The sequence below is a fragment of the Aspergillus terreus genome, genomic scaffold, assembly GCF_000149615.1.
Source record: "Aspergillus terreus NIH2624 scaffold_12 genomic scaffold, whole genome shotgun sequence".
NCBI classification, from domain to species: domain Eukaryota; kingdom Fungi; phylum Ascomycota; class Eurotiomycetes; order Eurotiales; family Aspergillaceae; genus Aspergillus; species Aspergillus terreus.
In genome coordinates, this window is record NT_165935.1 from 520077 (window position 1) to 536546 (window position 16470).

General features: G+C 52.6%; 8 protein-coding genes across 8 annotated transcripts; 4 read left to right on the forward strand and 4 right to left on the reverse strand.

Annotated features, from left to right (window-relative positions):
- Positions 1–57: 57 nt before the first annotated feature.
- Positions 58–1429, forward strand: ATEG_08163 (putative NAD+ kinase Utr1; the record flags this gene model as incomplete). Its single annotated transcript, XM_001216784.1, has 2 exons — positions 58–874; positions 927–1429. 2 exons carry the CDS (start codon positions 58–60, stop codon positions 1427–1429), a joined length of 1320 nt encoding a protein of 439 aa, XP_001216784.1.
- Positions 1430–1998: 569 nt separating this feature from the next.
- On the reverse strand, positions 1999–3151 carry ATEG_08164 (uncharacterized protein; the record flags this gene model as incomplete). Its single annotated transcript, XM_001216785.1, has 2 exons — positions 1999–2970; positions 3020–3151. 2 exons carry the CDS (start codon positions 3149–3151, stop codon positions 1999–2001), a joined length of 1104 nt encoding a protein of 367 aa, XP_001216785.1.
- Positions 3152–4559: 1408 nt separating this feature from the next.
- ATEG_08165 (uncharacterized protein) lies at positions 4560–5474 on the forward strand (the record flags this gene model as incomplete). Its single annotated transcript, XM_001216786.1, has 1 exon — positions 4560–5474. One exon carries the CDS (start codon positions 4560–4562, stop codon positions 5472–5474), a length of 915 nt encoding a protein of 304 aa, XP_001216786.1.
- Positions 5475–6052: 578 nt separating this feature from the next.
- ATEG_08166 (uncharacterized protein) lies at positions 6053–7363 on the reverse strand (the record flags this gene model as incomplete). The annotated part of the gene is made up of 2 exons (XM_001216787.1): positions 6053–7070; positions 7203–7363. 2 exons carry the CDS (start codon positions 7361–7363, stop codon positions 6053–6055), a joined length of 1179 nt encoding a protein of 392 aa, XP_001216787.1.
- Positions 7364–8261: 898 nt separating this feature from the next.
- Positions 8262–9527, reverse strand: ATEG_08167 (uncharacterized protein; the record flags this gene model as incomplete). The annotated part of the gene is made up of 3 exons (XM_001216788.1): positions 8262–8703; positions 8769–9288; positions 9350–9527. 3 exons carry the CDS (start codon positions 9525–9527, stop codon positions 8262–8264), a joined length of 1140 nt encoding a protein of 379 aa, XP_001216788.1.
- An 807-nt stretch (positions 9528–10334) lies between these two features.
- On the forward strand, positions 10335–12222 carry ATEG_08168 (uncharacterized protein; the record flags this gene model as incomplete). Its single annotated transcript, XM_001216789.1, has 8 exons — positions 10335–10493; positions 10556–10628; positions 10689–10735; positions 10794–11044; positions 11096–11276; positions 11424–11515; positions 11569–11669; positions 11882–12222. 8 exons carry the CDS (start codon positions 10335–10337, stop codon positions 12220–12222), a joined length of 1245 nt encoding a protein of 414 aa, XP_001216789.1.
- A 505-nt stretch (positions 12223–12727) lies between these two features.
- On the reverse strand, positions 12728–14350 carry ATEG_08169 (aminotransferase class I/II-fold pyridoxal phosphate-dependent enzyme; the record flags this gene model as incomplete). Its single annotated transcript, XM_001216790.1, has 3 exons — positions 12728–13273; positions 13332–13474; positions 13528–14350. 3 exons carry the CDS (start codon positions 14348–14350, stop codon positions 12728–12730), a joined length of 1512 nt encoding a protein of 503 aa, XP_001216790.1.
- Positions 14351–14987: 637 nt separating this feature from the next.
- Positions 14988–16184, forward strand: ATEG_08170 (sterol desaturase family protein; the record flags this gene model as incomplete). Its single annotated transcript, XM_001216791.1, has 2 exons — positions 14988–15687; positions 15757–16184. 2 exons carry the CDS (start codon positions 14988–14990, stop codon positions 16182–16184), a joined length of 1128 nt encoding a protein of 375 aa, XP_001216791.1.
- Positions 16185–16470: the final 286 nt, after the last annotated feature.

A 16470-nucleotide genomic window follows, 5' to 3' on the forward strand; every position in this document is an offset into this window, starting at 1 on the left:
CTGTCGAGCGCACTGTCCAACCTTCAGCTTGGCCATGATCGCACATCGCGGCTGATCATGCAATCGCCGTGCTTCTTCCATCAGCGCTTTGACGACGCGGTTAATATCCAGAAGGTCCTTGAGGAAATCACAGATGATGAGTGGCTGTCGCATTCGCGCCTCGTCCAGACTGCGACCGGCGTCCGGGAGGTGTCCAAACAGCTGCAGCGCCGACCCATCAAACGGGCCGTGCGGAACGTCATGATTGTGACGAAAGCGCGTGATAATAGCTTGGTACATTTGACGCGCGAACTCGCCGAATGGCTTCTTTCTACGCCGCGGTATGGAAATGATCTAGGCGTCAACGTTTATGTCGACGCCAAATTACGGAATTCGAAGCGCTTTGACGCGCAAGGGCTTTTAGAAAAGGAGCCCCGATTCCAAGACATGCTTCGCTACTGGACTCCCGACCTGTGTTGGTCATCGCCAGAGAAGTTCGATCTCGTCCTTACGCTAGGTGGGGATGGAACGGTGCTCTTCACATCCTGGCTCTTCCAGCGCGTGGTGCCGCCCATCCTGTGCTTCTCCCTCGGAAGCTTAGGGTTCCTGACGAATTTCGAGTTCGAAAATTACAAGTCACATCTAAACGCCGTGATGGGAGACGTGGGGATGCGGGTGAATTTACGCATGCGCTTTACATGCACTGTGTTCCGGAAAGACCGGAGTAAAGGGGCGGACGCGGATGCCGTGGAGGAGGGTGAGCAGTTTGAGGTGTTGAATGAACTCGTCATTGACCGAGGTCCATCGCCCTACGTGTCCAACCTGGAGTTGTATGCGGACAACGAGCTCCTTACTGTGGTTCAAGCGGATGGCTGCATATTTTCCACGCCGACCGGTATGTATCGACGCCCCTGCCGATCCGGAATGTAATTGACTAACTGTGCTAGGCTCGACCGCGTACTCCCTCTCCGCAGGTGGCTCATTGATCCACCCTTCCATCCCGGGGATCCTTCTGACCCCGATCTGCCCTCACACGTTATCCTTCCGCCCCATGGTACTATCCGACTCGTTGTCGCTTCGGATTGCAGTCCCCCCAGGGTCTCGATCCACTGCATACTGCTCGTTCGACGGCAAAGGGCGCGTGGAACTCCGTCAAGGGGACTATGTGACTGTCGAAGCCAGTCAGTATCCGTTCCCCACGGTCGTCTCCGGCAATGGCGAGTGGTTCCAGAGTGTGCAGCGCGCACTGCGATGGAACACCCGCGGTGCTGTCCAGAAGAGTTGGTACCGTGATCAAGGCGACCTCCCCGACGACGATGACGACGAGGAATGGGACATTGACCCCGATGCTGGGCTCACCGGCACCGACAGTGGATTCGGACCGAGTGAAGACGGCGAGTCCGGCTCGGCCAGTCCGATGAAACGCCAGATGAGCCTGCTGAGCATGTGATAGCTCTACATTTTCTATATATCATTTTCGCACCGGCTGTGTGTTTTTATTGTTTGCATACCTTAGATTTTACACTTTGGACATTCACTCCACGAGATTGGCGGGGTGAGCTTTTGGCGTTTGGTTTGTATACTTGGGATGGGGATATTCGTTTCGGTTATAGCGATGTTATAGATTATTGGGATCGGTCTCACATATGTCACTATACAGACTTGATTTTCTAGAATCAATGTGACCTTCACTATTTGGATGAGGCCGCCTTAAGAGGGCGCTCAGGGGATCACTTACATACTTCCCAGGCGTCTGCAAAGAGGGGATCTGAGATCTGCCACTCATGGTATTCTTTGTTCAATGAGCATTAAGAGAGATGTCGGCAACATGAACGGTAATAATCCGTTTCAGTTCACACATTTAGGGAACGGAAGACGACCTACTGCACTTCTCATCAGATACAAAGGCAGCCAAACAATAGATCTATGTATATTGCTTAGCATTTGTTTGTTAAGCGACCTCATAATGATCTGTGCCTTAACACCCTTCAGATACCTATTGCCCAGCTATCCTCATACTTACAAGACTGGCAGATCTGACCTTCCGCCATTTCTATCAGGGCTTCCCTGTTGCTGAAGAAAGGGAGCTTTCGCCAACGCATCACCTTGGATCTCCCACACATGCTTGCCCAATACGGCTAGCCTAGGGCCAAATTCCTTCACAAAAAGATCGGCATCTTGGTCATCCATACAGAGCATTTCCCGGTACTCTTCATCAGTTCCGAATGTTGCAATGTCCCACATTCTTTTCCACTCCCTAATCGCTGTGGTGGCCTCCAAACAATCCTTCCGAATGTTCGTTGCAAGCATGTAAAAAGAGGACCGTTTAGCATGAAACCTCGTATGCTTGAACAGTTGTACTGAAGCAAATTGCTCGAATGTATATAGTAGCCGCGCGCTTGCTGGTGCCTCGACTTTGTGAAGAAGAATAATCATAGATCCCCCTGGTCTTGTATGCTCCAGTCCGAGGGCGAGCTGTGTCAGAATCAGCCTCCTTGCTTCACGACTCTCACGGTATGTAGCCCTGGGATGTTCCCGAAGAACCTGACCGTCACATATAACTAGGTCGAATGCTTGTTCTGGAGTGAACTGCCGAGGAAGGAACTTTCCAGCGTCAGGGTGCTCGTTGGGGATCCCAAAACGGCCCATATCCTCAGCTAACATAGTGATATCAAGGAATTTAAGAGAGATATCGGGGCTCCTTTGTAGAAGGACGTTGTGCCCCCCTTCACGCCTCGGTAGGCTGAACCCAACGGCGCGGGCCCCAGGATTAGATTCCAGTGCTGTTGCGAGGAAGCCGCCCGGTGCCATACACATGTCGAGGATACTCGGTCGAATGCTATTGATGCGGAAGATATTGGTTACCCGGTGCATCTCTCGTCCTATCCCTTTCATCATGTTGAAGAATTGCCTTGCTGTCTTCTTGTCGGCATGATCAGCGACTTGACGCTGCCTCTCAAAGAAACGGTCACCCTCCGGATTTTCCCAGCCCTGTAGAATGGATAAATTAGTATAGTGTCCTTAATAAAGGATTCCTCACCATGACCTTCTGCCGAAGTTCCCACAACCGTTGGAACTCTGGAACTTCATCTCTTAGGTAGCGGACGATAGCCTGACGGAGATTCTGGGGGCTATGAGTGGCAAAAGGGGGTGTTTCTTGATTAATAGCCATGGAAGAAACACTCAGTGGCGGACTGTTGACGACAGGGTCGAAACCTGACATCTGGTTTGATGGTGACTGAGTTGTTGAAGACATGCCAGTCACTGTCACGTAGATATTATGGTGAATGCGTGAGTTCTAGGCCTATTGGGGGATACTGTATTATGTATATCCTAATGCTAAAGTTATGTTGTCAGTCAATGTATGTCTTCATATGGATAGTATCTGCGACTCTCGGATTTATGTCGCGCTGACGTGGCAGTGGCGTTACTATGCGACAACGTGGCTTATGATAGTTGGTATGACTATCAGGATACCCCCGGGACTTGTATTTGACGGGTAGACATGATCAAACACGGCTATCGATTCTGATTTGGTGGATGTTTTGGATCTATTAGCCAACGAAGGACGGTGATAGTCCCTCTAGGCGCATTGATGTTCATAGGACTGCCCAAGAAAACATCAATGTCAGAGAACCAAGAGAAACATGAATTTCAATCTCGTTACTTAACGGGGGATAGCTAAGGCGACGAAGCTGATCGTTTCGACTGCTTTCAGAGCTCAAAGGTACTCAATATTCATAGCCAAAATCTCTCTGAGCCAGGGTTTAGGGTTTATAGATGCCCTCGCCCAGGCTGTAAGCAGTCAGACACCAGAAACAACAGCGTAAATCTCTAAGAAGCTTTGCATAGTCCCAAATTTATTGATTCGCCCGTAACTAAGCCATCCACCTTCCTAGGTTGGCAGCACCGGAATACAGATGGTCGAGCGTCTTAGCTGGGGGACGATGCTAGTTTTATATTGCCGATGTAGCTGGGTGGTGGTACTACATTTGGTAGTATCTCTTAGCCATCGGCTTCGGGGCAGTGACAGTAAATAGCATGGTACATGCTAGACAATAGTATCGACTTTTGTTTCTTCGGCTCCATTAGGACAAAGAGGTCCAGGAAGAACGTGGGCTCGCGCAAGTACGAGCAGATGCAGATAAGAGGTAATCTTATATCAGATATTTGATTAAATTTGTAGTACCAACAGAGGCCAATGTATCAAAGCGGAAACTTGACTATGCCGCTTGGCTGAGGGTGACCGAGGTTGATCTATCCTACTCCAGGTATGTAGTGTGGTCAAGTCTTCACATCCCGGGTTTTGGGAGCAGGTAGGGCGAGGTGCATTTAGAGATCTAGTTTTAAGGCCATCAACTTCAAATCTCCAAGACACCCTGCCATTTCCATGACCTTCCTCTGTTCTGCCAAGACGATGCTGCAATAAGGACGCAGGTTTCCCCGGACCTCGGTATCACTCGGGATAGACTGCCAGCCATTCACTAGGTTGACATACACCACAGCGAGAAGCAAGGGTGCACATCTTCCATTTGAGGCAAGAGTGATGCCTAGGTAGAGCTGGTATTGGTGTGATCAACATGGGCCGGGATTTCAACCAGCCCTCTCTCCTCCTTAATCTTCCACTGCATAGACCTCAAGAGATGGTATACTACCGTGAGGACGGGCATTTTGACCCCCCGAGCGGTTCCCTCGCGCAGTGGCTCACCAACAATATTCTCAAACTCGGTAAACCGTCTCTGTACGAGGACCACGTTAGCACAGGTTCTCAGAGTCTGCGAGGGAACAAAATCCCCGGGGCAGCTCACATTACGGATATCAACCTGCATGCTGGGCGGGTTATACATAGTGACAGGATCGAGGGCGATCATAAAATCCACCAGCTCCGCCGGCAGCTCATGTCCACAAGCCTTTGCAGCCGCGCGAATCTCCTCCATCGCCGGCCGCACCAGATTCTCCACAGCCCCGTCGGCGATCTGCATCCGCCCCGTGTCGAGGTCCGTAATGGCGCAGAGCGAATTCAAACACGCATTGTAGAGCAGCTTGCGCCAGCGGGTGAACCCGACGTCTGGCTGGTGCTCGCACACGCACTTGCCCCCCGCGGCGTAGATATCGCAAAATTCCCGCGCTTCGCGGTCCTCAACGGCCGGATCGAGGTGAGGGTTGCGAAAGGCGCCGACGAACAGCTTGTCGCCGTCTTCGTGGAGGATCTCGGCGGGAGAGAGCTGGTGGCTGCCGCAGAAGCTGGTGCCCGAGAGGATGACGTTCTGGGGGAATGCGACCAGCAGCGGCTTGTCGATGTTGAGGCCGTTCTGGATCAGCACGATCACGGTGTATCCCGGGGTGATGGCTGGCCGGATCAGTTCTGCGACGGTGGGGGGGATGTCGGCGTAGTTCTTGGTGGTACAGAGGACGTATTTGTATGGTTGGATGTTGTCTTTTGCGACGTCGGGGATGTGCTTGAGGACTGGGAGTCGGGTTATTTATGGTCATGATGGGCTGAGATGGGTGCATACCCGTGCTTGGTTTGAAGCCGTTGACGATGCCGTGGTCGACAGACCTGATGCTGAATCCCTTCTGGACCACGACGTCGTAGTTGGAACGGAGGACGCCTGTTACTGCTGCGCGGCCACCGGTCTCCAGGTTGAGGGCGGAGATTGTGCCAATTCCACCCATTCCGACCAAGAGGACGTTTGCTTTGGAGTCCATTTTGATGGAGTGTTGGCTTTCTACGAGTTAAGGTAAGGAGACAGATTTTGTGAGATATTCGCCAACCTGTCCAAGCCCCGCGGTATCAGGTAGTTCCTTCGGATGTTATTAAGTCTCTCATCTCCGACTGCTCACTGCGGCCATCGTGAGGGGTAAGGAAGCTGATAACGGCCTGTGGAGAAGAAATGGCAGGCTTCCCCTGATGGCCGGTCAATCCTAGGAAAGTCTTCCCGGCGCCGTGTAGAGCTCTTTTAGCGGACTTGCACTATGAAGTTGCTTCGTATATATCATTCCCGGCTCAAAAAGAAAAGGCACCTAACTATTGCATGACTCACGCTCCTTCTCGATGATAGGTCCCCTTCATCTACACTAAACCAACAATGACAATGTAATCCATATGCTGCAACTTCTTCTCATCCTTCATCTGCTGCCGTTGTCCCCGCCTGTCCATCTTTGAATTTAGCCTCCTGTCCAACTGGTATCTCTCGGACTCAAGCTGCATCAGGGTTTGGGAGTCGCCCTGGCCATATCGGCTATCGTGACGAAGCCGTTCACTGGCGCGGACCAGTCTTCGCCTCTCCTGATCGATAGCTTCCAGACTGGCATCGGAATCACTCGCATCACCGGCGTGCCGGTGCGTCGGATAATCCCCGTAGTATCCGGCACGGGCATACGGCGTCGGGTCCTCGTAGCCCCTGTCGGGTCGACCCCTGCGCCTGTCCCGCCGGTCTTGCTTTTCCATCGCCCGTCGCTCCCGCTTGTCCTGCTTGTCCTGGGTCCGCTGGTGCTTGCGGAGCTCCTTTGACTCCGTCTTCTGCGCGGTCTTCTCAAGCTGCTTCGCGGCAATCTTATCCAGCATCCCGGCCTGCTTTGTCGGCGGCGGCACGTCCGTAGTAAGAGGAGAGACGCACGGCCCCAACGCAGCCATGCGCCGATCGCGCAGCGTGATGCAGCCGGTGGAAGGATTCACGGGCGCGAGCGGCGGTGCGTTCCGGGGGAACCCAACCAGGCCCACGAGCTCGTCGTCCTTCTTGATCGAGGCCTGCAGCCCGCGCGGCCCAAAGTACCGTTCGTTCACGGCCTCGAGGAACTTTTTGGTCCGGATTTTCGACACGGCGGCCGTGCCCACCCCCGCGGCAACCTGAATCCCGGTGCCAGCGATGGATGCCCAGTGCGAGGGTACCATTGAAACCGCCATGCCGGCTGCGTTCACGGCGGACAAAGCCGGCGAGCCGGCCTGAGCCACGGAGAGATTGTCGACAAATTCCAGAAAGTCTGTGATCTGGACATCATGGTTGCGCAGGACCGGACTGTAGGCACGGAGAAACGGGCCGGGGGGCTTTAGGGGGTTGTTAGGGGTAACCCGAGGTATTACAACGGGCCTCTGTGCTTTGTTAGATGGTGGAGTCTCTCAGGCACAGAGAGTACGGATTCAACCTGCCTGGAGACGTGCGCGTTGCACCAAATGATACGACGGGGCCGGTGGGATCCATCGCAGAGTGGATTCGACGAACCTTTCCTCCTCGCGGAGTTGGCTCTCGGAGATACGTTCGTCCTGTCGAGCAGGTGGGCTGTGGAACTCCTGATATGGAGGCGGCGGTGGTTGAGCGGCAGGGTAGGATTGCCGGTAGTCAGGGCCGTAGGAGGGGGCCCACTGTTGATAACGGCCATACATTGTGCTTGCAAGACCAGCAGCTGGGAATGGGTCCAGGGCCATGCGTGCCGTGGACGGATAGGAGATGATGGCCTCCCGAGCGTCGTTTTATACAAGCTACTACGTCTACCTGGATTGACGGGTGCCTACAGGTACGCTTGATCAAAGTGTACACCTCCGACGTCGATCGCATGCCAGCAGCAACTACTCCGGGCTCTAGATCGACCCACCAGTGGCTGTGGTACGGGGCAGGTGGCGGACGACAGCCATTGTGACCTGACGACGGTCATGCCATGTCATCAACGGCTTCACATTGCTGACTCGGACAACAGTTATTGGCTACTGATAGGAGACTGGTCCGAACCTAAAATAAAAGCTTGTCTACGAGGATATTGAATGCCGATGTACAATATGTAGAGGTACTAAGATTGGTGCACAGCCCCCCTAGCATGCTGACCCCTCGACGCGCTGCTCGTTTGACACTGGCGCCGCGCTCCACAGCTTCACTGGTACTCCAGTTCCTGGTTTCATGGAGATGTTCGTCTCCAGAACAGGCTCCATGTGTTCAATACAGGGCTCTATGCGGTCGAAGGACTGCAACAGCCGAACTATCGTGTACGCTATCTCGGTGAGCGCAAATTGCTGCCCGATACAGATGCGTGGGCCTCCGCTGAACGGTATGTATTGCCACGAGGCGGGCTGCCACTTTTCCCAACGCTCCGGGTGAAACTCATCAGGGTTTGGATCCCCCGGGTACAGGCTTGCGCGGCGTTGCATATACAACGAGCTGAAGAACACACGGGTGCCTTTCAACACGCCGACAGGAGAGAGGCCATCGGGCCCGCCGCCCCGTGGGAGCGTGGTGTCGCGCTGCGCAACGCGAACATTAAACGCGATGATGGGATACAGACGGAGCGTTTCACGGATCACGTTCTTGAGGAGCGGTTGTCAGCTTCTGATGTGGCGGCGTGGTTCCCTGGCCGATACTCACTTGGAGATACTTCATGTCTTTCAGCTGGGAGTAAGTCGGACGCTCGAACCCGACCTGGGCCAGGATCTCCTCCCGCAGCTTCGTGGTCACCCGGGGTTGTTTTGCAAGTTCGAAAAAAACCCATGACAGAGAAGACGCGGCAGTGTCACGGCCGGCAATCAAAATATTGACCAGCTGATCGCGAATGAGCTTCGGGTCACGCGTGTAGTGCGCGAGGGCGTGGAGGAATGTGTAGTCTGGTTCGGACCGTTCGACCAGCTTCGTGCTGTCCTGGAGACGGAGGGCGGAATCAATATACGGTCGGATAAAGGCGTTAATCGTGGAGATGCTTTTATTCAAGGACGCCCGGGGGATCAGAACATGCGCGCGTCTAAGCTGCTCGTTAGTGACCCCCAGAACACATTCTGCAGCAGCCATCGAGAAGGCAACTCTTACCCAGACCTGGCGATCATCATTTGGATATACTGTGCGTGATCGAATGCCGTTGCAAACTCTTGTGTGTCATTGTCTAGACTCCCCACGGGCTCTCCCAGAAGGAAGTCTGTTGCGGCGTCCAGCGTGTATCGAAAGAGAAGGTCGCACAGATCCAGCCTTTGCCCACTCTTTGCAGCGACATTCCGCAGCAACTTCTGGACGTGTCGCTCCAGGACGTCAAGATCACTAACGCGGTCCTTTGCAAAGAGGGGACGCATCAGCTGTCTACTGCCGCGCCACGGAGCCCCGTCGGTTGAAAAGATGCCGTCGCCAAGCAACTGGCTCCAGGTGTCATGGAATAACTGGCCTTTCGCAAAATCATCAAACTGAGTCGCCAGGATGGCTTTGATGTTTTCGGGGTCCCCGGTGAGCAGGTAACGCTCGAACAACACTTTGGCCTCGACAGTGCCGTTATTAGGGGCGCATGAGTGCCAGCCGCGCCATGTCTCAAGGCTTTTGTTTCTGCGGCCGTTGCGTATTGCTGTGAATAAGATATCCAGGCCTGGAAGGGAATGAATGGCAACGGTCAGTTAGGCGGTTACCAGACGGTGGCTGGTGGTCAATACCCAATGGTACATAGGAGGGAATCCGGGGAGCATAGCCTCCCAACCGAAGAATCTTCTGTCTCGTGGTCCACTGCCTGCAGAGGTAGACGATGAACAAAGCTGTGAGTAACAATGCCCCCATATGGGGGAACTGGCCGGCCTCTCCCAGCATCATTTCGTGTGGTTCTGAAGCTTGCGCAAGCTCGGGGAATGGTGGGATCAAGTCGGAAAGTGGAAAGGCAACATGTATTCGGCGGACATAATACGATGGAAGCAATAAAATGCCCTGCATAGTCTTGAAGATTGCCGGAAACTCCCGTGGGATTAAGATTGTGAAAGAGATCGTCAGTCAGCCATACATCATGCGTGGAGACTGTCAGTGTCAGCACCCTTTCGGCGGTTGGCCGAGCGATCAACTACCTCAAGCTGGGGATTAGTCCCACTGTCAGCTTCTCGGAAGACATAGGCACTGTTACGCTGACTGCATTGGTCAGCGGACGGCCATGCCTCTGACGACACTGTAATACAGAAACCATTGTACACTTCGCCGGGTGCATCGTAGTGAAGAAGAGACTTGTTGGCCAACAAGGACCCTACTCGATACCTACTTGCCTTAAAACCTCGACCAGCATGTGTTGGTAATATCTACGTACTTTACCGCTCCTCAGCAAACGACATCGGAAAAGTAAACGCTACCAAGCAAGATGCCAGGACCGACAGTGGTGGACAGTGTCCGCTCTTTGTTTCTGGGGACTAGAATCCCTTTCTCTGTCCTCCTGCCCGTGTGCGTCTTGATCGTGCTGCCCATCGTATACTTGGCTGCCACAACATGGTCGAGAGATCGTGCCCTGAAAAAACTTCCGGGCACTTATGCTCCGGTGGTCCCTGCAAGACTTCCATTTGGTAAGTGTGTGAACACCAAGAGGAAGCAGTGCATAGCTGATTCGGATGGCTGTGTCATTACAAAGGCTTGGATGTGGCCATGCGGTGCGTGTATGAGCTGGCCACCCACGGCTTCCATGAATATGTCCGAGATATTCTGGCGACCAAGCCGGGACGGACGATTGAGTTCCACATCCTGGACAAGCGCATGATAGTAACGGACAATCCGGAAAACATCAAGGAGATGATGTCTGTGCAGGTAGGTGTTTAGTCTTCCTTTAGAACACATCTTGTTGCAGAGTTATCTGACATTGAGTATAGTTTGATACCTTTGGAAAGGGCGACCTCACTCATCACATTTTCAGAAATTGCTTTCGAGGGTCAATCTTCGGATGTAGGTGACCTGTTCCAGGGATACTGAGTCCTAGTTCATGCTAGTCTAACAGCTGAGCAGCAGAGGGCGCAGAGTGGGCAGCACACAGAGCCCAGTTAAAGCCGCATGTGCGTTGTCTCGTTGACCTGGAATCCCGTGCCTAAGCGTGGCTGATGTATATCACAGGTTGGCACAATGAGGCCTTCCGATCCCGAGAAGCTTGAAAAGCATTTTCTTCAAATGCTGAAGAAGAATATTCCCGACGACGGATCTCCCGTCGAGGTGTACGATATGCTCGACATGATGCTACTGGAGACGGTGATCGACATCTTCGTTGACCCATCAAAGGATCCGGAATACAAGCACATCGACCCGAGACCATTTGTCAATGGGGTCAATGCTCTCCTCAAGATCAACACGTTCAGAGTACTCCTTGGGTACGGTCTGCCAGTTTTCATATAAATACCAGTATTGATCATGCAATACAGGAACGTCAGCCGTCTGGTCTCAGACACCCTCGTCGCCCGAGCCTCCACTCAGGCCCTGCACGAATACCTTGGTTCTCACGTCCGATGGATTCGTAAACTCCAGAGCTCCAACTACGGCGAAAAACCGAAGAAGGAGTGGACGCTGATGGAGACATTTGCAAGCGAGCCACTTCCGGACAGTGTATGTGGCCCACATACCCACTGCAAATCCATGTAGGCTCATCCGGACTGCAGGCATACAGAAGCAAATTCGTTTCCCTGCTCTCGGCTTCAAAAGTATAAAGACCTCACCTGCCGAAATGGGTTGCTTCTGCTAACCGGTTTGTAGGACCCCGTGGGTATGATAGTGGTCTGGGTCATTTATGAGCTCGGTCGTAGACCCGAGATTGTGGACAAATTGCGCGAGGAAATCATTGCCACGTACGTTCGTTGGGACCACCTTGAAATCTGATTTTCTAACAAACAGTGGATAGGATTGGAGACGATATCAACACGCTGCCTACTGATGCCCAGTTGCGGAGCATGAAATACCTCCAGAACATCATCAAGGAGGCAATGCGCATGTATCATCCTTGTTAGAATCCCCAAACCCGACGTTGGACCTCCAGTAGTTAACATTTGCAGTTGGATTTAACATTCGCTGTCCCAACAAAGACACCGTTCTACCTACAGGAGGAGGTCCTAACGGGGACCAGCCTCTTCCGATCCTCCGCGAAACCTTCATCGGTCTGTTACCCACCCGCTGGTACTCTCATCGGCTTCAGACACAGCTGACCTTCGTTACAGTCGTCAACATCATGGGTCTACATCGTCGTGCAGACATTGTGGGAGCGGATACTGACGTCTTCCGTCCGGAACGGTGGGACACCTTCAAGCCCGGTCCGTGGGAATATATGCCGTTCCATCGCGGTCCGCGCAACTGCCTGGGAATGGCATTCGGGCAGTATGCCATGGCATATTTGATTGTACGGCTCTACCAGCTCTACGATATCCTCCCGGCGGATAATATCGTTCAGCGTATCAAGGTCGAGATGAACACCAAAGTCTCTCACCCGGTAAATATGCGGTTTTATCCTCGCCAATCCGTCAGCAGTCCGCGGTTGCAGAAAGACGAAGTTCTTCTTTGAGAGGGACGTAGAGTGACAGGCAGCGTGCGTCAGTCTCTGTGACTGTTTGGATACTCATCGTTTCGATATTTTGCCTTTTGGTATCTTGATGCTTATTTGTATTTATCCCGAGTTCTGTAAATCAAGCAATACATGCAGCCTCTGAATTGTTGTATTTAACCTCTATAAAGTAGGCAAATGCGGAGATCGATTAAGAATTACCAAAGGTAAGCGTTGTAACTACGGCTCTTAGATATTTGTCGTGTCCAACTTCCGCAACAAGACGCCCGATTTAATATATCAGCAACGTAGTACTTACGGTAATACCACTAGTTTATAGCCTGAATAGGGTGAGGGTTCAATTGATGGTCTTATGTGACGAAGGAACGGAATCGGGAATAATCATCACGAGAAAAGAACTACGAGCTGTCGATTCAAAAATATAGCTACACTGGGTGGTATAGAAGTAAGTTCACATACATAACAAATGGAAGATTCCAGGTCAATAGAAGGGATGCCGAACCCATCATAGTAGGCTCTTCTCGACGTAGCCGCGCGCCTTGGACTCTACAATGAGTGGCTGCAAGTCCCTCTTCACCTCTGCCACCTTTTGGGCCCTGTCCCGCCGCTTCGCTTCTTCCTCCAACCTCTGCTTTTTCCGGACTTCCCCAGCCAGAATGATCTTCGACCAGGTACAGGACAATGGCACCTGCTTGATACGCAAGTCAATCATCTCTCGCGCCCAGTCGCATATGATTTGAATCAACGTGTCGATTTCGTCGGTCGTGTTTCCCGCATGGAAGACAAGGCGGATCCTCCCCTGGTCCTTGGGAACGACGGGGTAGCTGACAGGGTAGGCCTTGTAATCGGCAAGATGCAGGTGAGACGCAAGATGGTGGTTGTCGCGGGCTTGAGTCCAAACGGGCACGATCTGGGTGAGGAGCTCCTTGGACTCGTAGTCCTCCGCCACGGGGATGGCCAGCAGCTTAGTATCCTGAGCCTCCTTCCAGACGGGGTGTTGGAGCAGGGTACGGAGAAAGTATCGGACGTTGAATTGGAGCTTTTGCCTCATCTGGATAGCCAAGGGATGTCAGTATGCGAGCTTACGAGGGAGGAGGATCTAGGCTTACCGGTTCTGCTTGTCCGTTCCGGAGGAGGTTAACGGCAGCTCTCATGCAGGCGGCGAAGGGAAATGCTGGCCCAGCAGTAAAGATGAAGCCCTTTGCGTAGTTTACCAGCATATTTCGAACGGTTTCGCTTCCCAAGACGATGGCTAAAAGACTTAGTGAATCGTTGATGCATTGTAGGAAAGATTTCATCACCAACCTCCGTTACATCCCAGGGCTTTGCCGAACGTGTGCAAGCGACATGCCAGTTTCTTTTCGATGCCCAGCTCACAGGCCATTCCTCGGCCGAGTGGGCCCATCAACCCAGTACTATGGGCTTCGTCGAAGAAGACCTCGGTATTTCCCAGAGGGAAGAGCTCCTGGGCGATTTTCATTATATCCTCCACTGGGGATATGTCACCATCCATACTGTACACGGACTCAATGGCAAGGATGACTGTGCTCTTGCCCTGGGCAAGTTGTGGTTCAGATTTCCGCAGGGACAAGAGAACTTCCCGGAGAGAGTTGAGATCATTGTGAACAAAAGGCTTCCGGATCGTGGCGCGAGACTGCTCCATGCCATCTATGATACTCGCGTGAACCAATTCGTCGTAGACGATGGCGTCTCCGCTCTGCGGTAGAACAGCGAAGATGGCGCTATTGGCGTCATACCCGGAGTTGAAGATGAGGCTGGTGTCTGCTCGGAAAAATTCTGCCATCTCGCGCTCGAGGTTCTCGAGGTATTGGGTGTTGCCGTCCATGAGTCGAGAGCCGGACTGTCCGACTTGGAAGTCTGGGTTCCTGGCGAGCTCGTTGAGGAACTCGGTCTTGAGGAGGCCAGAAGAAGCCAGAGACAAGAAGTCATTCGATGAGAAGTCCGCTTTCTTCCGCGAAGCGTCCATCAACACATGCAATCGATTTGCTTTGCGTCTCTCGTCCATGATCGCTTCGAGATTGCGATAGAAGACTGGCGCATTCTGGAAGCGATGGGCCCGGGGTTCCTGAGCGGCTAACCGCTGCACCATGATCGATTTGAACGACATCATGCCAGTGTCGACGAGATGAGGACTGAGTGTTTCTGGGGAAGTGAGAACGAGAAATGCGGTATCCACAGAGGCTTTTAGCCTCGTGGGCTTGCCTGTTTGCCATGCCTGGAGCATACGGACAGTGATAGCTTGCCGGATGGCATCCACGTGGGGATAGCTTTGCTGACAGTTCTAGACGAGGATCATTGCCCTACCGGTACAGCCTGGTACCGATTGACACATGCTTTTCCCTAAATGGGCAACGCTGACGCTCAAAGCGACAACTTAATACCGGCTATCTACACCCAAACCCATACTATACACTGCTGCCAATTGAGGAGGAGCGGCCAAATCCACCGTAGACTTGATTCCAGAAACGACCAGCTGGGAGGTATGACTGTCTCATAGTCCAACGGGGTGTGAGAATCAGAAAGTCAGGAGGTTGGATACTCCGTATGCATACGGAGTATGCGTGACGGGGAATAACACGCCATGTTTGACCGGTGTCTTTTAGCGTTTCGGATTGCTGACAACGGCTGACATGCTGAGGCTGCGGATATTTGCTGTGATTGATGCATATTCTCGAAATAAAGGTATCGACGTATCTTCCACGCCCTTTCATCCTTCATGGCAATGCAAATCCAACAGATCCTCCATGGCGTCCTCGAATACCACCATCGACATGGGAGAATGGCTCCCCCCACTTCCCTCCTATACCTTGACGCCGAGACCAAGTCTCATTCCGAACATCCCAGATGAGCTGCTGAAGACATTCATGGTTCCAACCCTGTATTGGATTTCATCGGGGCTTTTCCATCTCATCGACACGCTGGACCTCTTCCCCCAATATCGGCTTCACGTACCAGAGGAGCTCGAGACGAGGAACCGCGTCACTATATGGCAATGTATCCGACAGCTTCTGATCCAGCAAGCCATGCAGATAAGCCTAGGATTGTGGGTTGCCCTCAAGCAGCCCACAATGCCGGTAGATTACATCGGCAAGGAGGACTACGACATTGCTGTTTGGGCCCAGAGACTGAGGCTGGCACAGAGAATGATCCCGTCACTTCTGGCTGTCCTTGGCGTGGATTCTCTGAGTTTGGCAACGAAGCTACCGGCTAGCCACAGTCTCTCCGGCCTTCTTCAAGGTGGCAAATATCCCTGGCTCACGCAGACTATCATGCTGGATGACATGCTACAAAGCGTCCCGGCATTTGCCCAGTGGGAGTTGTTCCTTGCCAAATTGGTCTACTGGGTTATATCGCCCGCGATCAGGATGTTCATTGCCATTGCTGCCATTGACTTTTGGCAATATGCCGTACACCGAATCCTGCACACAAATAAGTGGCTATACTGTGAGTTCTCCCGGCATATTTGAAGAGACACCCAAAGAATCGGGGTTCCAACTAAGATATATTTTCTAGCGCGTGTCCATGCTGTTCACCACCGGCTTTACGTTCCCTTCGCATTTGGAGCTCTTTACAACCACCCAGTAGAAGGGTTCCTCCTCGACACTGTGGGGGCGGTCATCGCCCAAGCTCTGGTGAAACAATCCATCCGCGAGCGTATGTTCTTCTATTCCTTGACCACGGTAAAGACTGTGGATGACCACTCTGGCTATGCGTTCCCCTTCGACCCCCTGCAGAAACTTACCTCCAACAATACCATATTCCATGACATCCACCACCAGAGCTGGGGGATCAAGCATAATTTCTCGCAGCCGTTTCTGATTTTCTGGGACCGCTACCTGGGGACTGAGTGGAAGGGTGACACTACGAAGTTGTACGAGAAGAGTGTTGAGAGGGCCAAGGCGGAGGTTCGCGAAAGGCGGCAGCAAGAAAAGGAGCTATAATGTCGCATTTAAGGATTTATGGATTCGGATGATGTATATCCAAACTGAGGAACCCAATTCATGGGGGATAATCGACCAGTAGACAGACTTGGCTTGAAAGGCTACGGAGTACAATTGCATGACCGCCAGAGTTTCCCATTCCTTTTTCCTTTTAGTGACATCGTTGTAGAATTCCAGTGTTAGCTATGGCGTATAACTGACATGGCCCCGATGATATGGGAATGTTGTTGTTTGCCCCTGAATCTAAGACTGATAACAAGATTGGGCCTTCGCTGGGGAGCGGAAC